The sequence below is a fragment of the Poecilia mexicana genome, unplaced genomic scaffold (genome assembly GCF_051168715.1).
Source record: "Poecilia mexicana isolate PSO_F unplaced genomic scaffold, ASM5116871v1 scaffold_5, whole genome shotgun sequence".
Lineage (NCBI taxonomy): Eukaryota > Metazoa > Chordata > Actinopteri > Cyprinodontiformes > Poeciliidae > Poecilia > Poecilia mexicana.
The window spans coordinates 7,293,796-7,317,648 of record NW_028263374.1 but is presented as its reverse complement, the minus strand read 5'-3'; the positions used below and the strand labels follow the sequence as shown (position 1 = coordinate 7,317,648).

Below are 23,853 nucleotides of genomic sequence, written 5' to 3'. Positions count from 1 at the left end.
ACGTGTTGTTTAAAAATTACAGTGACACTATCATTATATTAGTCGGAAATCATCTCAAGATGACAATATTATTGTTTATTGCTAAAATTTCAGTGACAATTTATCGTCAGGCAAGATTTGTTATTTTGACAGGCCTAGAATCAAATGCAAATAGACTGCATTGAATATTTAACCAATTCCCATCATTTTTAGAGATATAAGTAATTACATAGTAAGGAAATATCTACTTGCAAACTTCATAATGATGATGGCTGGTGTGTGTAAGTTTGTGTGTGTCAAAATGCAACAGAGAGCAGGTGCTCCTTAAGGAAAACTCATAAAAACAAAGCTAGTCCCTACTTCCTCTCTGGCTCTCTACCAGCAGATGTACACACACCATCAGCCACACACACTTTCTGGTGTGCATGAGTGTGTGTGTGTGTGTGGGGGGGGGGGGGGGAGCACATCATAGTGGCCCACCTGAATAAACAGTGGCAGAAATGGTTAAGAAAGAGCACCCATGTGCAAACACACATACACACGCACACGCATGCACACACATACACACAGGGGACAGAGCTATGGACAGTGGCTACAGTGAGCCAATGCCGCAAAAAAAGGAGGGAAGGACTGGCGAAGAAGAAAAGGAGGAGGGGGGAGGCGCTGAGGGGTGAGGTGGGGTCAACAGCTGGTGACCTCTTGATGGGAAAAACAGATCGGTCTCAAACTCTCATCTCTCTCTCTCTCCACATTCATTCCCAAAGCCGGGTTCCCAGCTGTGTGTTAGAGACAGATAGCGTTTGAAGTCCACGTCGCTACAATGGCGGCGTTTAAAAAAAAAAAAACAAAAAAAAAACCGTTCTCATACGGCCGCTGACGTCTGCGATAAAGAGGAAGCCCGGTTACCTCTTGTTCTCCTTTGATGTCCGAGGCTCTCACTCGCCCCGATTTCGCTTAATTCCAAATCTCATTATTACCCTCTGACCGCCTGATTAGCATTCGGCCGGCTCATTCTGACACTCCTTTTGATGTGCGGAGAGAGCGTTACACTAGCAGCGCCGCCCTCCCGCTCTCCAGCCGCACCTTTGAGGTCCGCCGTTTGGGCAGTAACGTTCGGTTTGATGTCGGCGCTCTGGACAAAAGGAGAATTATTTGAAAATCAGATCATCCGTTTGATTTTTATCCCAAGCTGTTCTAAAGCGCCTCTTTGAAGCCGACTGCAGACAAAGAGAAAGTTTGTGCTGCTCCCGTCACTTTGACACTGTGTTTTTAAAACTTTTTGTTGCTTCTCTCCCTTTCCCTCCCCATCTCCCCCTGTGCCACCCTGCTGTGGCATTCTGGGAGTCTGCGGGACCTCAATAGGCCTGCCAAACGCATTGTGGGAACTGAGAGCCTGGCATCTGGTGTGTAGATGGCTCGGCGTTAGTTCCTCGGTCGAGTCGAGCTAGCTTGTTTATTTTATGGATCTGTGCCCGGACAAGGTACGGGGTTGTTTACTAGCCTCGAGGTGTACCAGGGTTCTTAAAAGATCCGGTTTGGAAAAATTTCACGCTGTTCCAAATGCTCACTCTGAAGTTGGGGTGGGTGATATTTGTAAGTAATGTATTACTATAGTGCTAACGATGAAAACTACTTCTTCTTTTTTATGTCTCAGACCCACCATGCTTTCTGTCAAAGCTGCCAAATCAGGACACAAAAATGAAAAAGGTATTTTATATAAAGTTTTAACACTATGAATATAAATTTTACATGAATTAAGTGCTATTGATAATTATGTTACTAAAAAGGTTTGGAGGTTGGAGGAATGATGACTTATGCAATTTTATTATTTTTTAAAGAAAGAAATCATTCTTGTTTTCAATCTTAGTCATCAAACTTTGGAAGAACAAAAGTGAAACAGCTCATTTTCCCTTCCTGAAACGGTAAGAAAGAGCCTCCCGTAAACATTCAGACTATCAAACTCTGGGCGCCTGGGAGGCCGTCAGACCGTCGGACCATCAGACGTTAGCGACCGCATATGTGCCGCTCTCTGTCTTTTTGGAGAGTTTGCCGTTGCATGAATTTGTCTGAAGGCGGGATGTTCTGTTCGTTTTGTCACATGAGTGTCAGCCACCGTCTCACTCAGACTTGCAGTCAGACGACATTCCAGACAACCTCCGGCCAGCGGCAAAAAAAAAAAAAAAAAAAAAAAAGATACCGGCACACAAACGTTCTCTCTTTCTCTCTCTCTCTCTCCAGCTGGCTCGGTCGGTGCCGAGCTCGTTTGCGCTGGGTCTGCTTTCGGAAATAAACGGCTGACCCTGGTTTCACTTCATTCCTCCGCCTCTCTGCGCTCTCCTCTGGACTACCTCACCGCTTCCCCTAATCTCGCCTCTTTCGACATGTAATGATGTCACCCTTGATCTGACACCGTTCAAATCCCTCATCCCCCTCGCTGCCTCCACGTTTTCTCCTGCCTTCCTCCTCCCCCTCGCTTGCTGTTGCCCGTTTTACTGTAAGCCGTGTGACTGACAGCTGCAGCTGCGCAGCGCGTCGGCGGGCCCTTCGCTTCAGCTGCGTAGCTTTGTAAAAATCTGACCCTCCCTCCGTCCTCCACTCCCATCAGGACAGCAGCCTTTCCTCCCCAGCAACAGGCTTCGAGTCAGGCCAAAAAAAGACAGACCCCGGCCCTTTTGGACGAGCTTCCACTTTCCACTCTTTGCGGGGGAAGTAAAAGGTGAACTCACTCCGGTCTGTTTTGGATCAGAAGCAAAAGGATCGACAGAAAACTAAACAACAACAGAAAAACAAAACAAGAGAGACACCTTTTTATTGAGTTATTACAGTCGGCGTTGCCTAATCTAACTCAAACTCCCCCCTTCTTCTAAACCAACTACGGCTCACAGAAATATTCTGACCACATCGGTGCATCATGATGAATTCTGAGAAGCAGGCAGATGACACACAAGGGAGAGGCGAGTGTGTGACTCCCACAAAAGCTCGGCGCGGAAAAACGATACGCCGATGATCAAACATGACACGGAGAAGCAGCTGTGCGCTTTACTAGCGAGCGGGCAGCCGGCGCGCTGCAAACGTGTGAACGAAGCTAACGGCTAGCACCGAATGAGCTCGAGTGAAATCTCTACTGAGATTGTAGTGAAAATGATTTTGTTGTTGCCGTTGTTGAAAGAAGACAGCTGACGTGTGGCATTCTAAAACATGTGTTAGAGGCTAGCATAGTTAGCATTAATAGCTTTCTTAGCCACACCTTAACTCTATAGTTATCATAATGGATGCCTGCATTTCCAAATCTGGCATGTTTTATGATCGGTATGTTAAGCTCAAACGGATAAAATAACTTTTCGCTTATACTTTATAGTTGCACAATGTAGCATTTACAAACAATCTGGTTTTTTTATACTTTGTCATGACAGCATAATATGAGACAGCTGATCTGTGAAAAACTAACTCAAGCTCTTTTTCTTTCTGAAGAAATACAAAGGTCTGTCAGAAACCACCAGTCAGAGCCTTAGTGCCGTCAGTCAGCTCTCTTGCTATGCTGTAGCTAGTCCTCCACGACGTAGCCTGACATGACTGCTAGTTAGCATGAGCCAGCGCGTACACAAGCATAATTAACTGCACTAAACACTCCTCTTGGCCCTGATTGGTTGTTTCTAGCAGAGCGTTGCAATCTTCAGGCAGGCATAGCAGCACAGGGAGGCGGTGAAAGAGCTTGATTTTTTTTCACAGATGTTATGTCTCATACCATAACAGCATATTGACAGTTTAAACAAATATGAGGAAAATACTTTTTTTATATATATATAAAAGTTCCATACAGCAGCTTTAAGCCTTTCTGTTATCTGCTGAAAGTCTCGTTCTCTGCCTGAATGAACATGAGACATGTCATAAAAATGACTGTTTCCATACATCTACACTTCTTTTGAGTGAAACAAAAAAAAACTTTGACTTCTTCACCTAGTTAAAGCATCTCATCAAAGAAGATTAACGTTTATGCAACCTAGTAGAGCTCAAATAAGACAAATTCACATAAAGAAATGATCTCATGGTGCCCAGCAGACGCTCACCAGTCAGATCCAGTCATGCATTAAACTACCCCATATTGGTAACCCACTGATTTTCAGTAAGTCATTATAGTTTATCATTTTCAGATTTTCAAAGCTTGACTCTAAACGTCTGCCTAAGTTTTTAAGATTTAAACACACAGGCGGTTTGTCTCAGTGACCATTTTAAGCTTCGCAGAATCTGCTAGCTTTAGCTAAATCCCGCCCCGCAACATGTACGAATCCAAACTATAAACATGAAGCACCACTGCAAGTTTCCTCAAACTTTACTTGTTGTTACCTGACCACATCACGAATCTTTCAACTGTTTTGGATGAGAGACAGAAAGAGAGAGAGAGAGAGAAAAAGAATAAAGTCAATCTGCTGATGGACTGCTGAGCTCACATTTGTGACACACAAGCGTACACACACCCTTCCCAAATACGGCTGTAAATCTCCAGCAAGATGCCAGTGCAGGCAGCCCCCCCCCCTCCAGCAGGCACGGTTTCACAACCGGGAGTCAAATCCATATACGAGCCGACACTCCAAACAGCCAGCGCAGCTCGCTGTAGACAGGACCACATAGCCGGCTAATGAGAGCCGTCGCTCGCTATAAACCGTTTGTCGCTCTCTCAAGACATGACTGTATTGATGGCAATGGGGCTCAAAAGAAAAAAAAGAGGGAGGGGGGGGGATTTGATCTGCTTTGGCGCAGCCGGGTTGTATTAATAACAATCTTCACATTAAATCAACATGACTTCTGAGGACTGGAAGTGTCTCTAGTCTGACTTATGAATGCAGTGGAGGAAAACATACTGCTGCAGAAAGTAGGGCAGTACTCACAGGTAGAGGGATACAACGTTGGAAGCGGCCCGTCCTAAATCTGGTATGGACGTCAGCTCATTGTGATCCAAGCGCCTGTAAGGGACAAACAGTAGGTCAGGAAAAAATAAAAATAAAAACAGGAAGCGTTTAAGCTAAAACAAACCCATTAGATCCACAGAAACATTTGAGTTGTCAAGAGCTGAATTTGTAACAAGACTCCAATAAAAAAACCCTCGCTTTTCTCGAGATCACACGGACGCTTTTGAGCCTTTGTGAGTTCGCTGAATTGGATCTGGACATAAATCAAAGCATTTCAAATACTACTTGTCACGTCTGCCGCAGAGCAAGCGGCAGGTCATCCTTGTAAAAACCCAAAAATAACACGGGAGTAAAACAGATGTCCAGGAGCGTATGACTGGTGGTCCGGCCTGCCAGAGATGTCACCAGTGCGTGTATTATCTGGCCAATGTGTGTGTGTGTGTGTGTGCGTGTGTGTGTGTGTGTGTGTGCGTGCTGCGCGCTGGCGCTGAGTGACACAAAGCCAAGCCCCTCTCCTCGCCATATAAAATATTTACAAGGCCAGTGCTGGCCACAGTATCGGGTGGTGGAGGGGAAGGCTTAATATAGAAAACCACCACTTAATTCTTAATTGGATTTAGTTCAAGGCGACACACAGGAGGATGCTGCTGGGAAGCACGCCGACATTGGTCCGCATCTAGTCGTTTACAGCGCAAAAGTCTCAATTTTTCACACTCTGTCACCTTATAGCCACTGGCTTCGACGTTACTATATTGAACAGGATGCTGTTCAATATAAGAATCTGAAAAGTATGGAGTGCATTTGTGTTTAATCCCTTTTATCTGTGAAACCCGACAAATCTGGCCTTTACTGAGGAGGAGGAAGTTTCCAATTTGTCCACAAGACAAGCAGAGGACACACAATCTTCAGTTGGTGAAACACGGTGGTGGCAGCATTATGCTGTGAGAATGTTTTCTTTTCTGCTGAAAGATGGTTGGTGTGCTTGCTACAAACACACACAGAGTAAAACCCATCACTGGCATTTTCTGGATTGTCTAGAACATTTGAGGCAAGATTTGAAGACAAACTTAGGCTGAAATGAAAGAATAACTGGATTTTGAAGGAGATGTATAAGAATCTAGAAGTAAAATGTGCATTTGGAAAAGGCTAGAAGCAAGATGGGCGTTTTTATTTTCCAAAAACCAAACAGCTGCCTTTCCTCAAAGTCAGATTATTGTGGAATTAGCCAGACTGTGTCACTGAATATGAATAGTTTGGTGAACAACGAATGCCCGTTTAACACGTTTGTTATCTTTTGTGCACTCTTCTCTCCAGCTTTGCTCTCAGTACGTTCCACTTCCTAAGCGAAATCATCTCGAGCCATAAAAAGTCCAGTTTGAAGTTTGCCAAAAAGCTGCTAACAAAGCTAACAAGGTAGAAGAAGCTGCCTTGATCAGATGAACTCAAAATGTTAATTTTTCCGATTTTTAATTGCAGAAAATGTTCACCTTGCATCCTTTACCTTCCGCTTTGAAAGCTATGTAGTACTTTATGTTGGGCTACACATTAAACATGTTGAAGCTGTGAGAAAACTGGAAAAACGTCAAGGGACATAAATGTGACAAAAGCACTAATTTGAGTAATTCGGCTCAATACTTACAGTTCACGTAAGTTAGGAAGATTGGCAAAGGCTTCGGCGCTGAGGGAGGCCAGCTTATTGTGTCCAAGATTTCTGAAACATGGGTGAAAAAAGAGAGAGGTTTTAATACAAAAAGCAGATCACAGCTACATGCGGTGTCACATTTTAGCTTAGCAGCTGTTTAAAGCTTTTCTGTCAAACCTATCTTTTCTGGCAAAAGGACTCTGATCAGCTGCAGCAATTACAATTACATCTCCCTATTTGACAAGCAGCGTCATCCGTACGTGTGGAAACACTGCAGTACATAAATCCGGTTGGCCTTCAAGGGAAGGTTTTGGATCGATACTGTCGATGCAGAGTGCCTTTCTCCTGGCTCACTTTCCAAACATGACCCGCGGGCCATCCATCTGCAGCAGTCAATTTGCACTTTAGGCTAACAGCGTATTTAATAGCTGGCACTTGACTTGTAAGGAGGCTTATTAGAGAACAATTTGTCCGCTGATACGGCGAGACTGTCAAACAACAGGTGAAAAAGGCTGCGTTTGACATCCCGACACCTCATGAAGGATGAAACTCTGGTTTAATTCAATTTATTCTGACCGATGCACGTTGCCAGGGCTTCTGCAGGTTTCACCGATTCAAGTTTAAGACATTTTCAAGACCATTGTACATGAGATTTAAGCTCTGTATCTCCACAGAAACATGCAAATTTTGGCCAGCCAACTGGACATAAATTTGGACTTGTACGTGATGGACGCAAAAAAGTTAGCTAGCTGGATAACAACAGTATGTTTGCAGCTAGTTACCAGTATCTTCAACCACCTCAAGTCACGTGACACAATGAAGATGATTGTGTGTAACTCAAGCTATTGCCTGACAGAAAAAGTCCCATGAGAAATCCAACTTCTTCCAGCTAACTTGTAAAAAAGTTAACAAACTAGCTAGCAAGTGTATGTTAGCAGCTAGTAGTAACCGATAAGCTCAACTGCCTGGAGTCGCACAACGCAGTGAAGATGTCTGCATGCGACTCAAAAAAAAGTTCCAAGAGAAAAGAAAATACATGAGATTAAATAGTCCTGCCAAGACAAATCCTTGTGATTAATATATTAAAATCCAACTTACTTTGTTAATGAATTTAAGACATTTTAAGGTTTTAATGTTAGATACATGGGTGATTCTATAATTGGAGATACATTTGGCACTTCAAGAAATGACAAAAAAAAACTTTTCATTTCTTAAAAATTTTCTTAGGTAGTCTATTGAAAAGGTATTAAACTTTAAAAAAATCTGTAATTGCCAAACATTAGCTACATATTTTATAATTTTTTCTCAGAAAAAACGTATATTTTGCGGTATGTTATGTCAACTCTGTTACGGACAGTGAGTGAAAAAAACAATAAATTCTAGCAGACTAAAATATTTTTATTCCATTACACCAAGTGTCCTACTACCCAAATACTTTAAATGGAGATGTTTTACTTAAAAATACATTTTAAACAATCAAAAGATACTCAACTTTTCACAGAGTTGTTCGCATAGGGTCAAACGTTTTTCATTAAAACTCATTGAAAACCATCATTCTTTTAGAAATAAAATTGGTCAGTAATACTAAATCACAGCAGAAGTCAACCAACAATGTATATGGTGCTCTAGACAACAGTTTTCCTTTTTTTTTTGTGAAAGTATGTCATAAACATGTCAACTCTGTTACCTAACAGAGTTGGTGTTAGTAACAGAATTGACAGGACCATAATAATTTAGAACTGAAAACTCTGTTATTGTCAACTCTGTTACCCTATTTGGTAACAGAGTTGACAGTAACAGAATTGACAATTTCAAACATTTTTATTAAAAACTCCACTTGTGAGTAGAAATTGTGAAAAAACATGACACCACTGAGATAATGGTTTAAAAACCATTAAGAAAACTTGTCTCTGATCAAAAATCTGTTGTATTTTTCTCATGATTCTTTGGTAACAAGATTGACGTTGAAAACGATAACACCTGGTGATTGTGATTTTTAAACTAAAATATTTCCCAGAGAATGGCACATAGACCTCTGTGTGTTTCAGGTCTTATCAGTAAAAGTAAATGACTTAATTTTATGCAGTTTATATAGCCGTAGAAGGCAATTTCCCAGATTTACAGGGACAAAACCATATGGTAACAGAGTTGACAAAAAATTCTCGGACACATATTTTTTCAAAAATAAGGGTATTTTGAGTTAATTTAATGTGATGTTGTTATTAAATTGACCTTTTAGGCAGTTTAAAAAAAGACAGAAAAAACAAATTCACCAAAGAAAAATAATAAAACATAGGTTTTTGCATCATTTTTCAGGTTAATAAAAAAGACAGTACCCAACTCGGACGACAAGAAATCTTGGTTTTTCAGCTATATAAAACAATTTTAAATGTATTTACTTAAATGTTTTTACTTGTTAAATATTATGATCCATTAAAATGAGTAATAAATTACGAAAACATTTAAAAATTGAAATATTTTAATATACCAGACCAAAAATAATGACTCTGGACATCAAATGTATCTGCAATTATAGAATGACCCACATAAGTTTAAGATTTAAGGGTGCGTGGACACCCTGGATATGAGATATAAGAAAATCAGGTGCTGTCACCCAGGTGAGGTGGGGGTTGCCAAGGCGACCGCAGATCCTGCATGGTGAGCAGAACAAGGCTGAAGCCTGAACTTGCAAAGTAAAGTTAACATTGTATATGCAGACTGCGTGTTGGCAGAGAGCAGCCCACAGTGAGAGCGGTGTTTGTTTGTGTGTGGCGGTGGGGTTAAGCCGGGTGAGACAAAAGCAGCCCACAGCCGTGTGCCGCTTTTCCTCCGCACAGACGTGACAGACGACAGGAGAGAGTTTCGGAGAGACGGCAGAGAGACCGGGGACACTTTTACCTGATGCAACACATTCCTCGGTCTCTTGTGTCAGCGTGGCCTCAAAAGACCGCAGCAGGAGGCGGAAACGAAGGCAGAAGCTGTTACTTCGTGCCAGACATTTTAGAGAAAGTCGAAGGAGATATTAAGGAAGCTAATGTGTTGCGGGTGGGTTAATAGCAGGGTGCATGTTGGTTTTTAAAAACAATCTGTCTCAATCACCCTCTGACTTGACAGATTTGCCTTTATAATCGTCTGTGCTCGCTTGCAGATAATGACAGCTTCTTTGCCCAGTTTTGTTTTGTGTGTGTGAGACGAGATAATAGCAGAGCATGCGTCTGCCCTCGAGGCACGGTACGCAGAAACGCCTGCGTCCCGACGATCGTGTGCTGGGGAACCTCCTATTGTGGGTTAGTTGGCCAAATTGTCATTCCCCCCATCTGCAATAGGGGCCAATTACAGCAGAGCCTAAAAATCCGTGTTCACACAAACGGCCTCTGCCTGGAGGTCCGTATAATCAGCCAACGCGTAAACACGCTCGCGCTTTAACAGGGTAAACTACGGAGAGTGATTCATACGCTCCAGGAACAGACAAAAACTTTTCTCAACCCAATTTTTGACTAAGAAATGTCGCAAAGCTTCTCGTCTAACGTATCAACTCTCTCACGACTGAAGTTTGAAACAAAAACAAGTGCGCAACAAACAAAAGGGTGACTCACAGAAACAAAAAGAGAAGCATGTTTGAGAGCTAAACCTGCCACGCAGGTGCCAAAGGCCACGGCAACAAACGAAACTGGTCTTTTGTGTCGGTACACAGGCATGCGTGTGCCTTTCTCTGAGCCACCTGTGGTGTTTACACAACATAGGCTTTTTTCCCCTCCACTTGTTTCAGACAGATTTATTCTCTTACCTATCAGATCAGATAAGTTTCACAGTGTTTTAACACCTACTGTGGAAGGAGATGGTGATAAGACCGGCTTTCCTGCCTGAACGACTCCCCCCCTTAGCTCCCCTTTCTCCCTCTTGAGGAAAAAAAGAGGGAGGGTAAGTTAATGCTTTCCAGAAAGTGACCTTAAGCCCTTGGAGGCCGTTTTGTGGAAGAAACTGCTGTGACGGAATCAGAGCTACTGGCTGATTAGCAAGTGGAGATAGATGTCGACAAAAACAAACTAAATAACAAACTAAATCTCAGGAAAAATAATTGCTACATTATCCTTTCGGATTCTAAGGTTTATCCACCAGGAATCTCTGCCACGTAATCGAAAAATGCCGCGTTGAATTTCGCGGTACCGCTTTTTTATTAAGCAAGACTAACTGGATCTGACCTGGAACCAAAATCTGTTTTTCCCCACTGTTTTCAAGCCTTTTGTGCCGTCTGCCGGTATGATCTATTATTATTTTTGAACAAACTGTTGGCAGGCAATCAATCAGCCAAAGGTCAACATAACTTGTCTCCCGTCAGCAGAAGGTCCAGAGATCTGATATAAGAAGAGTAAAGGCTCATCCGGGATAAAGGAGCCCCATTCCCAATCTCGTCGATCAAATCCCACTCAGCTCGCTGAACTCAACTCCAGGAGAAAAAAATAACTGCCTTCACTACACCACAAATTCAATCACATCTCTAAATATCCTGTCAAATTTGGGCAATTTGTCTGTGAATCCATTCTTGGCTTTTCCAACCCTGTTGGCCTCAGCAATATTCTCGCACTCATCTCTGGGGACCCCAAGGTGTTCCTAGACTATGAATATATAGTCCATCTAGCAAGTTCTGGGTTTCTTCTCACAGTAGGAGATATCTAGAAAGCATCAGAGGAACTTGTCTGCCCTTTTCAGATGCCAGAACTTTCTCTATTGACTCCTTTCAGAGTGGAAGAGCAGCAGATCTAGTCTTAGTTACCAGACAATTCCTTTGCGAGTCTCTAAAGGCGCAAAGGCAAAGTTTTATGTCAGCGTCAAACTTTGCCTTTGCAGCTTCTGTGTCGCATATTAGTAAATTGCTTGTCGGGAAACTGTGTTCACATCAAACTGTTTTGCACGCAACACCAAACTGATTAAGTTGAGAGTTGGCACAACGGTCAACGAGAGTACGTTGGATGCCCTGGTGGAGAAGAAAGAGGACTAGACGCCAAACTGGCTCAGCAAACTTGCTAGTATCAGTTTGTTTTGTGGGAGACAAAGCAATTTGTCCCGAGAAAAGTAGGCAATCAGAACACTCTATGAATCCCAGTCATCCGCTGAATCCCCTCAGAAGTACACCCGAGAATGTTGGAGCCTTAAGGCTACATTACGGTTTACTGCAGACAGCATGCTAATCTGCCAGTCTCTCCACTGCGACCAAGGCATTATGGGGTAACATTGAGAGGGTTGTAGTGCATTCTGTTAACATACGCGTCAATTGGGACCTTTAAACAAACATTGATGCGTCGCGATAAGGTGAATTGAACGAGTGAGGAAGGGATGACAGAGCAACTTCGCCACTGGTATGAGTTTAGAGGAATGTAACTGGACCAGATCCGTCATTACTGGAGGGGAGGCCACAGTTCATCCCATTGTACTCCCATTGGGACACAACTTGTACACCTCTGGGTCGAAGCCCTGCTACATTGGTTGAAAGTTAACATTTAACACCAGGCACCATTCTTCAATCCTGACCAAGTTCAAATAAACTTCTACAAAAGTCAAATTACGAAGCTCATAAAACCCACATCCTGCTGAGTGACTTTCTTTGGAAGAAAAGCAGATCTCAGCCTGCAGCAGACGTTTCAACACTGGACCATTCTGCTGATGTCACAACGAAAACTCATTAAGAGGCTTGAAGAGAAAAAAGAAATAGCTGTGGTCCGGCTGCTGCGGTCATACAGTAGGAGTACTAGTGGTGATGTCACAACATATGACACCATGCTTGTAAGTCAGCGGACAGTCTGTTTGCAGGAGGACGTGGGGAGTGAGGGAGCGGGGACACTCGCACATAACAGGCATGCATCACCATTATCTCTCCCGTTTCTTCAGCAGATAAGCAGGGAGTGAACTTTGCTCGCTGAAAGTGTGAAGTGATGTCAGTGATGAGTCAAATGCGGGTCCCCGCTGCGAGACAAAAGCCCTTTAATGTGCTCCATTTCGGAGCACCATAAAGCTGGTCAAAGAATAACCTGCGCGTCAGAGAGCCAGACGCACACAAACGCACCGCTCTTCCCGTCATTAAGGGGTCGCTTTATGGCTCAGCAACTGCAGTGAGAGTGTACACAAAGCTAACACCCGCTCCAATTTACACACAAGTCGTGCAGCGAGGGAGCGGAGGGAGGATGGTCTCTTATCAGCTTAGATGAGCATATGCCAGCCGAAAACATTTGCTATAATAAAGATAAATCTGATGAGCTAAATTTTGGTCAAAACACTAATAGGCGTAAAAATCCTGGAAAAGCAATAAGAGATCATATTTAACAAACACATTCCCCACCCCAACAATACACCAAACAACGAAGCAGAGAGAGGCTTTGAAAATCAGTCGGCCTGGAAGGTTTGGCTCCGATTCTGAAGGTGGCCCACATCTTGGAGCCACGTGTTCTTCCTTGCTGCTGCTTTGGGGGAATATGGGGGAGCAGGAGATGGGAGGAGAGAGCACTCCAAACAAACAGGCGCGAGACAGAAGAAACCCTGCGCTTAGCCCCGAGGCGCAGCGTGAACCCGTGGCCAGACCCACCAAGCCCGGCTTGGAGGCTAAAGAGGTCCACAAAGACTTGCTAAGTCCCCGCTGCACGCATGCTAGCCCCACAGGCACACCGGCCCTGCACTAAACCCCGGGTTCAGATGAGATGACAATGTAATTTGTTACAAATGGCGCCAGACGTTATGAGCAGAGGGAAATGAGTGTCTCCAATTAATCTGAAAGAATAACATAAACACGCTATGTCTCTTTAGCTAGGCTATTGGTACAGTACTACAAGCGAGGCTGACCTTCTGCTCTTATCTTCAAAGTGCGGAAAAAGATTGTTTTGTCCAATTTCTCCCACCCCCGCAATGTTGTTTGTTTTACTCACAGAGCAATAATTACCAGGGATGGTAATAATTTCAAGTACAGATTGCTAGACGCTGAGGTTTTACAGCTCTTTTGGAAAACATAAATGGTGGAAACACAGTTCCTGCAAATCTGTCACTTCAAAATCTCGTTCCTTCCCAGTATCCAATTCCCAATTTTATCCCTGATAGTTTTTTCCAACATTCTGGACACCTGAGAATTAAACATTTACTTTGGGTTTTTCGGTACCTATCATAAATAATAAAATTGAAATAACCAGCTCTATTACTAGAGCTCAAATATTTGGAAAATCTGGACTGCATTATGGATAACCCTACATCAAAAACATGTCAAATTACAATTTGTGCTCTGTAATATTTGTGTTTGTAAAATGTCCAAAAGGAACACTTATTTTGTTACCAACACACATCAGATCCAGTTCAGCAACCCGTCCAATTTTAAACACTGATTTGACAGGATCTAGAGCCCCAAATAATTAAAACAAATGCTGAAATGTAGAGCAGAGAGTTGGGTAAAAGAACATGTTTCAATGCAACAAATCAAACATAAAAGATTTTCTTCACATATCCTATAGTTTACGTGCAAATGATGACACACAAAACTCACCAGACAGTACAAGAAATGCGTTTTAGAAGAACAAGGAAGGCTTTTCTTCAATTTTATAGGGAAAACTAAAAAGGATGAGTTCATGTGTTCCTTTTTTAGATGCTTTCAGACAAGTTGCATTTGAGTGGTTACAGGTCTGTAGAATCAGGTCGAGTGGCTGCTGAAACTCAACTCAGCTTTTCAAGACGACGTTTACAGGGCCTGCTGATTTCCTCAATGTGGAAAACGCCAAAGGAATCGTTGAATTTAACAAACATAATGGAATCCATGATTAACCAAGGAATCCCACAGCGGTTGCTGATATCGGCGAGTAGTAAAGGATAACCGACTTCTGTAGATGCACATAATGTTTCAGTGTCTTTCAAAGAATTATAGGTAAATGCTTAAAAAAAAAAACTGTGAATGTTCTGCTGAAATTCAGCATTTTGACGTATTTGTTAAACTTGAACTACAGTAAATGTGGACCTTTTTTATCCGGTTGATAAATAAGGTTAGAATGGGAAAAAGTAGAATTTTACTAGATCAGTAAAATCAAGAAAACTCAAACATTTTTCCATATTTAATTAATTCTTATCTCAAACTTGAAAGTGACGTCCACTAACTCCAGACTTTAATACTACGTAGGAACCCTTCAGGAAAGCTAAAAATAAATAAATAAAAGGATCCAGGGTCCAAAATAAAAGTATTTGGTCCAATTTTTTCCCCAGCCTTTGAAGCCATGTGTGTTTTCCAGTCAGAAGTCGATCTACTTTACGTGGTACCTCTCGCTCTCCCTCCAAGTCACGCTGTCGTCCTCCACCTCCCCCCCTCCAATCTCCTCCAGATTTCCAAACTCTTACCAGATGTTGAGACTTCACAGATGATTCATTGATCAACTTCCCTTTGTAGACACTGACTTTGAGAGAGAAAAAAAAAATCCCTGAAAGACTTGGCACTGTATGCTGTCCTCACAAAAGTGCCATCTATTCTGCAGAGCGAATTCCTCCAGAATGACTTGTGGCAGCAGCTGTTTGATTATCATCAAAGCCGGAGCGAGGCCAAGGGCTCATCCCGTATCTTCGTGTATTTGTCAGACTTTATCTCACTCTATCAGACTTTTTCAAAGAGTGGGTCATCCTCGGCTGTTTCTTTCTAAGTTGTTCGCAGCCAACTTGTTGCACGAGTTGTCTCACATAGTCAAAGGAAAACCAATGGAGAAAGAAAAAAAAAGAAACTGTCTGCCTTTGTGTGTGTGTGTGTGTGTGTGTGTGTGTGTGTGTGTGTGTGTTTTAAACATTCCTAATGGAAACTCCTGATGCCTTTTACTGACAGCAAGATAAGAGAGGGGAAAGTGAAGAGCAGCTGATAACAATCAGAGCCAGCGATAATAAACTCTCCCAAAGCCTCGAGTTGGGACTTTAAAATATCCGCCAGAGGACATGCGAGTCATAAGGCTAGCAAAACTATGATAATAAACAAACCGGGTATAATCACTCCCCAAACCACAAAATTACAAGGCTGTGGAGTGAGAAATGCCCCAGAAACCACAAGGGGCTCAGCCTTGCTGAGTGCTGCTGCTGTTGCTGCATCTCTGCCCAAACCGCTGAAATGTTCGTGGAGTTTTTTGTTGTTTTGTTTTTTTTTCTTTCCTTTTCGAACATGACGCGCCGCGCACGAGTCCGCCCCCGTCCGTCACGCTCAAAAGCTTGCGTATTTACATATTTTCCATACCGAGCAGTGGGTTGGAATAAGGTATAAACAAAAAAAAAACCACGCTAGGACGATGTATACCGTCTCTTGACAGCATGTGGCGTTAAAACCAGACTGGCCTGTAACGTTTCATTTCCTCTGGCTTCACCCATGCATGTTACGACGTGGGTGACGGTGGCTGAGGTTTCTGACCGCTGACATAACTTTTCCCAACAAGTGGAACCAGCCCGAAGGCAGCGGCAGACCTTCACAATGACAAAACACTTCCCCCCACCTCCACCTCGCATACCTTGACACTTAATCCCCCCTTGACGCCGCACCCCCTGCGCCTCCTACCACCATGGCCGTCATGAAACCACCGATTCCATTTCCTGAGGGTAGCAAGCAGCCAGAGCCAGCTGCTTGGAGGTGGTGGCGCTCACCACTAGTAAGGTTTTCCACAGTGTGGTTGAAGGCGACAGTTTAGGGCTCGCTTGCAACACATCGGTGTGGCTGGCGGGCACGAGCCAAGATTTAAAGAGCATGAACAAAAATACAACAGTATTTACACCAGAAATTTAAATAAAAGCACATCACCTCATTTAGTGCTCGCAGATTTAAAGCGGAGAAGCAACAACTGCTAAAATTATAACATCACCTTTAAGAGTTATTTTTATTTCAATAGACAAATTGGAGGAATAAGAGACATTAGAGACATTTGATAAATTAAGAATTTCATCTCTTTTTGCTTTTCTGCTCTTTACAAACTGGCAGACTAACAACTTTGTATTAGGTGGTTAGCTGGTCCAAGTGGCTGTAGACGTGGGTCAGTTACCATTACAAAAGGTAGGCCAAGGGTTTCAGACCCACTATTTCAACCCGTTCGTCCTTTAATTTGTTGACAGAGAAAGTAAAGTTTTCTACAGCCACCTGGCGTTTAGACTAATGCAACAGAACAAAGCTGCAACTTCTCCATCCACTGTAATACAGACAAATTTTGACAAAAAGTAAAAGTAATAACTTTGACTAATTTAAAAATGTAATAATCAATGTCATATTCTAGCAGCAGTAGGAATAATTGTTGCTTTTATTTTGGATGTAAAGGAATTAGATCTTGTTAATTTGTGTTCATTTTTTGTTTGTAAATTCTGGTGTAAATACTAAGGTTTGTATTAAATTAAGAAAAAAAAAGAGATAATGCAATAACTGTTGAATACAGTCCCATCCAACTGGCTTAAATACATTATTCGGCAGATAATATTTAATTACAAGCCACATGAATCATATCATTTTATCAAATTTCCATCCAAACAGTCCAATATCGAACGACTGCATTGATGTCTTGTCCAGCTCAATTAAATACCACAGTACAGATCGTCAAGCTTATCCAGTTGTGAGAATATTCAAAAAAATTAAAAAAAAAAACTACTTTGTAAAGTAACAAAAAGGTTTAGCAGCTTTAAATGGCCACAGAAAACTCTGGCTACTTCTTCTGCTCTCTCAATAATAGAGCCGAATGAGGGACAAGACTGAAAAGTTTTTCAAAGTTTAAGAAATCAAAGGGTACATTGATAAGTGAGCTTGAAGAACAACTGCGTGTTCTTCAAGCTCAGAACACGTGGATGAAAATGCATCCAGACTGCATTAAACTCTGTAGCCTTTCATGAGGACTTTCCTGCACCAGACACAGTGACAGACACCTGGTATCTGCTTCATCTCCCCCTCGATCTCTCTCCCCCCCCAACGCAGCGAATCCGGGCCAAAATCAGCAACACTCACGCTTTTATTTACTCACAGAATCCCATTACGCCAGTGGCACTGTGGGTAAAAATGCTTTTTGCACACATTACACTGGCTGAAAATAAAATAAAACACCACTCCTGAGAGGAAGTACGCGGCCGCGCGAGAGACTGCTTGCTTTGTGTTTTGTTGGGCTATTCATCAATCACGAAGACGAAGACAAACTTCTGAGGCTGATGGTCAATTTGCTAAATGTAAAGGAGCGCTAATGAAAAACAGCAACACATGTGGTTGATGAAGATAATATGCAAAAGCACAAGGGTGTGTTTAAGCAGTGTAAAAGATCTGTGATTGAAGACAGAGCCGGACAAATCGCCGATGATGTAATAGTAGACGGTTAGCATTGTTACTATGTGAGGCTACTTAAAGTAGCAGTGAATAAAAAGGTCCGTATGGTGGTGTTCCCCAACGCCTCGGCCCCCCTAGGTCCCTTGCTGGCTCAGCCAGCCCTGCAGCGGATGTGCCAACGTGTTTGCTTGCCTGAATTCTCATCAAGGCCCTTTGTTCATGGAGGACCGTTACAATCAGGGTCCTGAGGGGTGATTATTTTGACAGCTGGAAAGCATTACTGTTTTGTTTTCTTCCACCAACAGTTGCGGCCTTATTTGTGCCAGTGATGGATGAGCTGCAGGCTAAAACCTGCCCTCTGGCAACCCATCTTCTCCGCACAAATACTCATCAAAAGCTACTTTTTCCTCTCTTTTTTTTTTTTTGTCTTTCTGAATCGATCGAGTTAGGTTAGAAAAATAAGGAGGCGGTTACATTTCTAAGAACGATTCATAATGATACACATTTAACCTGCAGAGGAGTCAGAAACGGGGAAGTAGTCAGAACATGGATGTTTAAAACAACTTCAACCAGGTTTATTTTGATTTTCAATACCCACTAAAGAACAGCAGGCAAGTTTTAAAAGAGAGTTTATTCATCTGTTATAGACAGTTATTTCACTTTAAATTTTGTTTGTTTAAATTATTATACCCAAATTTAAAGGGCAATGCTGAAGTGACAACATGACACAGTCACTCCACCACACTATCAGGTAAGGAAAATGATTCTTTTGCAAGATTTATTCCCTCCTTCTTGAACAGTCCCAACCATCTTAAAATAGCGAAAACAGGAGGTTCATTTAAAGTTTTGAATTATTTTTGAATGGTGAATACTTCAGTCACACATAGTAGATAAACAGATACTTCTAATAGATAAAGAAAAGGCCTGGGTGAGACTGTAGAGTGTCACAGTTTCAATGTATTAACCCAAAATACCAGGTCAAACAGGGGGGTTCGTTACCACATTTTGTTTTCTTGTCAGTCTAGAAAATGTCTTTAAGTCAGACTCTCTTGCAAATTGTATCTTTGTTCTTAGATTCTGGCCACAGCCCTTTGCTCAATCTTGACAAGCAGAAAGTGAGGAAAAGTGGAATCGATACCATCCTTCCTAGCAGCCGTAGAGCTACGGCTAACCTCTCCTCTAGGGCTCACAGAGATAAACGATTCCACAGTGGGGTCCTCCGTTCTTATGGCTGACTGTGGAAACTGGTAAAAGAAGTTCATATGAAACTTAGAATCAGACACAGAAACAAGAGAACTGCACTTAATCACGACCTTCTTGTAGGAGTAACTAATAACCTGCATCAAAAGTCCAGCCATCTTGCTACTGCCAGGCATGGCAGACACAAAATGTCAAAAAATCTTTCTGAAGAGAGTTAAAAATGAACAACTATCAGTTTAAAATTGTTGGCCGATTTTCAAAATCCGAGAGACGTCACATACGGCGATAAAGGTATTATAGATTTGGTCGTACAGCGTGTGGCGCACCACACAAAAACCGGTTTTCACTCGCCAACATTCAGATGTCAGACGGAAAAATCTCGCAAAACTTCACAAGACCAAAAGTGAGTTCAGGGTAAACAAAGATGGCGGACTGGGAAGAAGCAATGGCGATATTTTATGGGTTAAAAAAAAAAAAAACAATACAAAGTCGTTTTGCATTCTGCGTATTTTGGGGTTTCCCTCCATGTTTCCGTCACCTCGCTTTCTGATTGGCTACACGTCACATTCAACAGGCCGTGTTCTTGTTTCTCCTCCGGGAACACTACACATGCTGTAATGTCAGGCCAAGACAATCCAACATCCCCCGATTCTGAACGGACCAGATCACTCTTAACACATCACACACTTAAAGAGTGTCTCTTAAGATTATCTTAAGAGCCATCCCGATAATTTGGGTTATCCTTAAGACTGTCGGAAGGTCAAAATCTGGACAAAACTCTGCATAAAAATGTTGCCGTGTGAAGTAGGCATTAGATAAAGCACTTCAGGCACCTGGCAATGGGTCAAAAAGACTCTACTGGGGTTTCTTTGGGTTTGAAGGAACCATATAATAACTGTTTTATGCACCGACTCCAGAACAATAGCATTTTCTCCCTTTGAGCAGCCTGCCAACATGAAGTTACTATCTCCCTTCTAGCTCAAATGTGCAACCCTAGGTGTTTCAAGAGATAATCCACAGCCATAAAGCCATTCCCTTTGAAAACAAAAAGGCTGCGGCCGCTTAAATCTTGACTGATAAGGCTTGGAGGAGATAACACAGAAGAAGGCTTGGAGCGACGCTTGGACTCACAGCAGCTGTTTTCAAGCAGAACATTTGTCCCACAGTAAGACAGCCGCCGTCCACCATCCGAGTCTGAGCGCATGCATGATAAACTGCAGTTTACGGGGCGCAAGCTCCATTATTCACCTTTGGAGAGAGCTTCTTTTTTAAAAAAATAACAAAAAAAAGAAAGTTGCATTCCTCACTTCACAGGGGGAAAGATAAACTGCTGCGAGCGGGAACCTATAGGAGCCGGAGCAGCGCTCGGGTCCTTCGGTCTTGAACCTCAGGTTTCCGGCAACGAACGGGAACCAAACACAAGCAGATGTTGGAAAACCCTGGAACAAGACGCCTAATTGTCACCCATGATTATCGACCGACTGCTGGAGAAGACGCCGCGCTTCGTGCTTCAGGGGGAGGATAGAGAGCGGTGTTGTCTTTGGACGAGTTGTCTCCGTCAGCAGGATGGTAGCTGAAGCACCCAAACACACTGGAGGATGGCTAGTAAAAATGTCCCAAAGCAGCTAATGTTCCTTAACGAGCTGACAGACAAGGTATCGACTGTTGTCAGTGGTACCCTGGCCGGGAAGCTGATTTATTTACTACAAATTCAATTTGTGAGCTATGGCTTCCAAGGCAGAAAAGGAAATGTGGATAATACTCATCATTAATCTCAGGGGAATAATGACGAGGGTTTATTTGTTATGACATGTTTGTTTGCTCAACAAAAGCAAACACGTTTGCTCATTCTAGCTCTAGGAACAGACTTATGTTAGACTTTGGAAAAGGCAGTAAGTTTAGCAGGTCAATTGATTTCAAATGAAAATATACTGCAGAAGTGTTATACATAAAAAAAAAAACTTTGACGCTTTTAAACAGGTACAACAGACAAATGAATGTTAACAGCAATCTGAAATTTTAAGTGTAAATAACACCTTTTTATATACATAAAGTTTAATGTCGTTATAAAGCTGACACTAAACTGCTCCAAATAAGCCCAACGAAATAGGCAAAAACCAGAAAGTAGTAAATTATCCTGCGCCAAATGTGTGTAATTAAGTCATAATCAACACTAGAGCTGTCCTTAGCTGTGTAATTATGTCATATTCAGCACCAGAGAGCCACATATAACTGTTCCTTTCTTTCTGGAAGATATCGTTTTCCAGTTTTCTCTGAGGCATGGCCCCTAAAAGAAGGAAAGAGATGCAGCAGTTTATTTAATAAAAGTAGCAGACTAGTTCTAGTCATCCCAGACTTATACCTGCTATAGCAGCTGCACTCACAGAGCCGGCCCAAAATGTTCTGGGGGCTTCAACAGAATCTGACTCGGGGGGGGGGGGGGGGGGCCTTACGACTGCTATCACTCACTCCTGCCCAATGGATGTCTCTATTATATCATCCATCTTTATACGTTTGTGTCTTTTACATCAAGCAAAAATAATACAGTTTAGAAAATCAAAGCATTTTGCGTTGTGCTTAGAAATTTAGTCGAGAATGAGTGATGATAAATAATGATAATTTTAATTTAATTGTACTTTTTACATCTAAATTATGTGACCATTCAGGGGCTCTTAGGGGTCCATTACTGCGGAGAACCTGCTGGTGTGATTAGGGTACATTTAAAACTATTGTAAGGCTTAAGATTTAAATTTAAGATGCAAATGAACTGTAAAAAAAACCAACCAAAGTTAATTTTCTTACTCAATGCTTTAAAATGAACATAGTAACTTGAAAGTAACGAGAAAATGTAAGCATGTCAAGTAATCTTTGTAAGTTTTAGGCTTCTTCAATATGCAAGTCAATTCATTTTTCCACTTAAGTTTACTAACTTAACACCTATACAGTGAGAATTACGTTTGTATTTCCGGCTACAGGTTTCAGCTAACTATTGCAATGTGTGTTCTTCAAACTAGTTAAAAAAAAAATTACAAGTAGCAAATAAGGTATCACAAATATTTTAATTTTAATTCCATAGACAAACGAGAAGGAAAAGCCAGTTTACGAAACAGATTTGTTCAGAGGAGTTTTGTTGCATCACCGTAACCCATACCCCACCAGCCAGAGCTGAAACAAATGGGGGCACATAAGTATATTCACTAAAAACTGCTAATGGAAGGCGTTGAAACTCAGTGTGTGGGCCCAGAGCAGCTGCTTAGTTTGCTTATGCCTTTGACCGGCTGGGTATGGACGCAAGCAAGAAATTCTTTCTCCAGCTCAGATTTCTAGACGGAAAAGTCCCTTCCCTAACGTGTCCTCTGCTTTCCATCAAAAGAAAATCTTTATCTAGTTGCGAAGTTTTTTCCCTCCCCTTTATAAACCCGCTTACCCCGTTATGGACTGGTCAATAAATAGTTTAGGGGGCACTTACAAGGAAACGGTCCCAACTGGAAGGTCCACAGGCGGGACTATCAGCTCCAGGCCACTGCAGTCCACCGATTCCCCGCTGCAGGTACAGTTCTGAGGGCAAGGTGCGTCCGAACTCAGTCCAAAACAGTTTAAGAGCTCCAGCGACAACATTAAATAAAAAACACAGTGAGAAACACATCCAAGCCGTCCCAGGGACGCCGCCATTTTGTATCCAGTATAGCAGCGCGGCCGCGGAGCTCTCCCGGTGCCCACAGACTGGGAATTTATCAGTCTCGCTTAGGGAAAAGTAAAAACCCTTTGTAGCTCATTAACTATCTTTTAGTGGCACAAACGATAGTAGAAAAAACCTGTGTGTCCCTCTCAGCGGAATTCATCTCTGAAACAAATCTTTACTCCCAACTTTCTCCCCCGGAGTCCGACGCAGGAGTAAAATTTAAGAACATTCACAAAATAAACTAAGGTGGACTGTCGGAAACATTTAACTCAAATAAAGTAGGAAAAAGTGTCTGAAAAGGGTAAAAGAGTTGGCTTCGCAACTACATTTGAAAACACCAAGGAGCCAAATGTTAAAGGACACTCTGCGCCCGACTCCAGCTGCTCTTCGTCTTTAAATCTGCCTATAGCACAAACTTCTAGCGGAGTTGGAACGGTTCGCCACCAAAAAATAAAAAAAAGATATTCAGTAATTAAGTTAGAAACAGTGGTTAAAGCTCTCAAGTCGAGCGCTGCTCCGTGAGCTCTCCTCCAAATCTGAACCGCATAAAATCCAACTTTGAAACACGGACTCGGTACCATCCAAAGAAACTCCACCAGCAGCTCGTCAGGTGCAGTCTGCGCTCACAAAATCTAGAGGATCCGATAAATAACAAAACTGCATCCCCCTCCTCCTTTCGAGCGTGCTTTGACCACCATGAGTTTTCTCCTTTGCCGAGTTACTTTTCCCTTTTTTGTGGGCGATCGCTCCGTAGTCCCACGTTGGAAGCACAACAGCGATCCCAGGATCCTCCCGTCGCTCGTTCTGATTGGCTGTTAGGATTTGCTGGGTGGGCTGTCTAGCCACGTGATTGGTCGTCGCGGTTTCTCCCCGCATATCGGAGTGTAAGAACCCTTGAGCGGCTGTCACTCAACGCCCGCTGGGCTCCGCCTATGTTTCCCACCCGAGGGTGTGAAACCGCACCGCCCCCCCCGGCCACTCTCACTGCTTCTTAAAGAGACAATCAGCCTCAGCTCAGTCCCTGTAATCGCATTATAACAAGCCATAATAACATAATTGGTTTGAATGCCCCCAATAACTCCATTCTGACACCAACATTTACATGTGAAACAAAAAGGAAGTAGTAAACAAGGCTCTGTTACACAAGGCATTTGAAAGAGAAAGAAAA

The 23,853-nt window shown here is 42.5% G+C and overlaps 1 protein-coding gene across 1 annotated transcript in view; it reads right to left on the bottom strand.

Moving 5' to 3' along the window:
- The window catches only part of lrig1 (leucine-rich repeats and immunoglobulin-like domains 1), a 45,408-nt gene extending 21,959 nt beyond the window's left edge, over positions 1-23,449 (bottom strand). Inside the window, exons 1-3 of the mRNA XM_015012669.2 lie at positions 22,473-23,449; positions 6,526-6,597; positions 4,866-4,940 (exon numbers count right to left, since the gene is read on the bottom strand). Coding sequence (XP_014868155.2) covers positions 4,866-4,940; positions 6,526-6,597; positions 22,473-22,675 — 350 coding nt within the window. The 5' untranslated portion in view covers positions 22,676-23,449. The remainder of the gene's footprint in view (positions 1-4,865; positions 4,941-6,525; positions 6,598-22,472) is intronic.
- Positions 23,450-23,853: the final 404 nt, after the last annotated feature.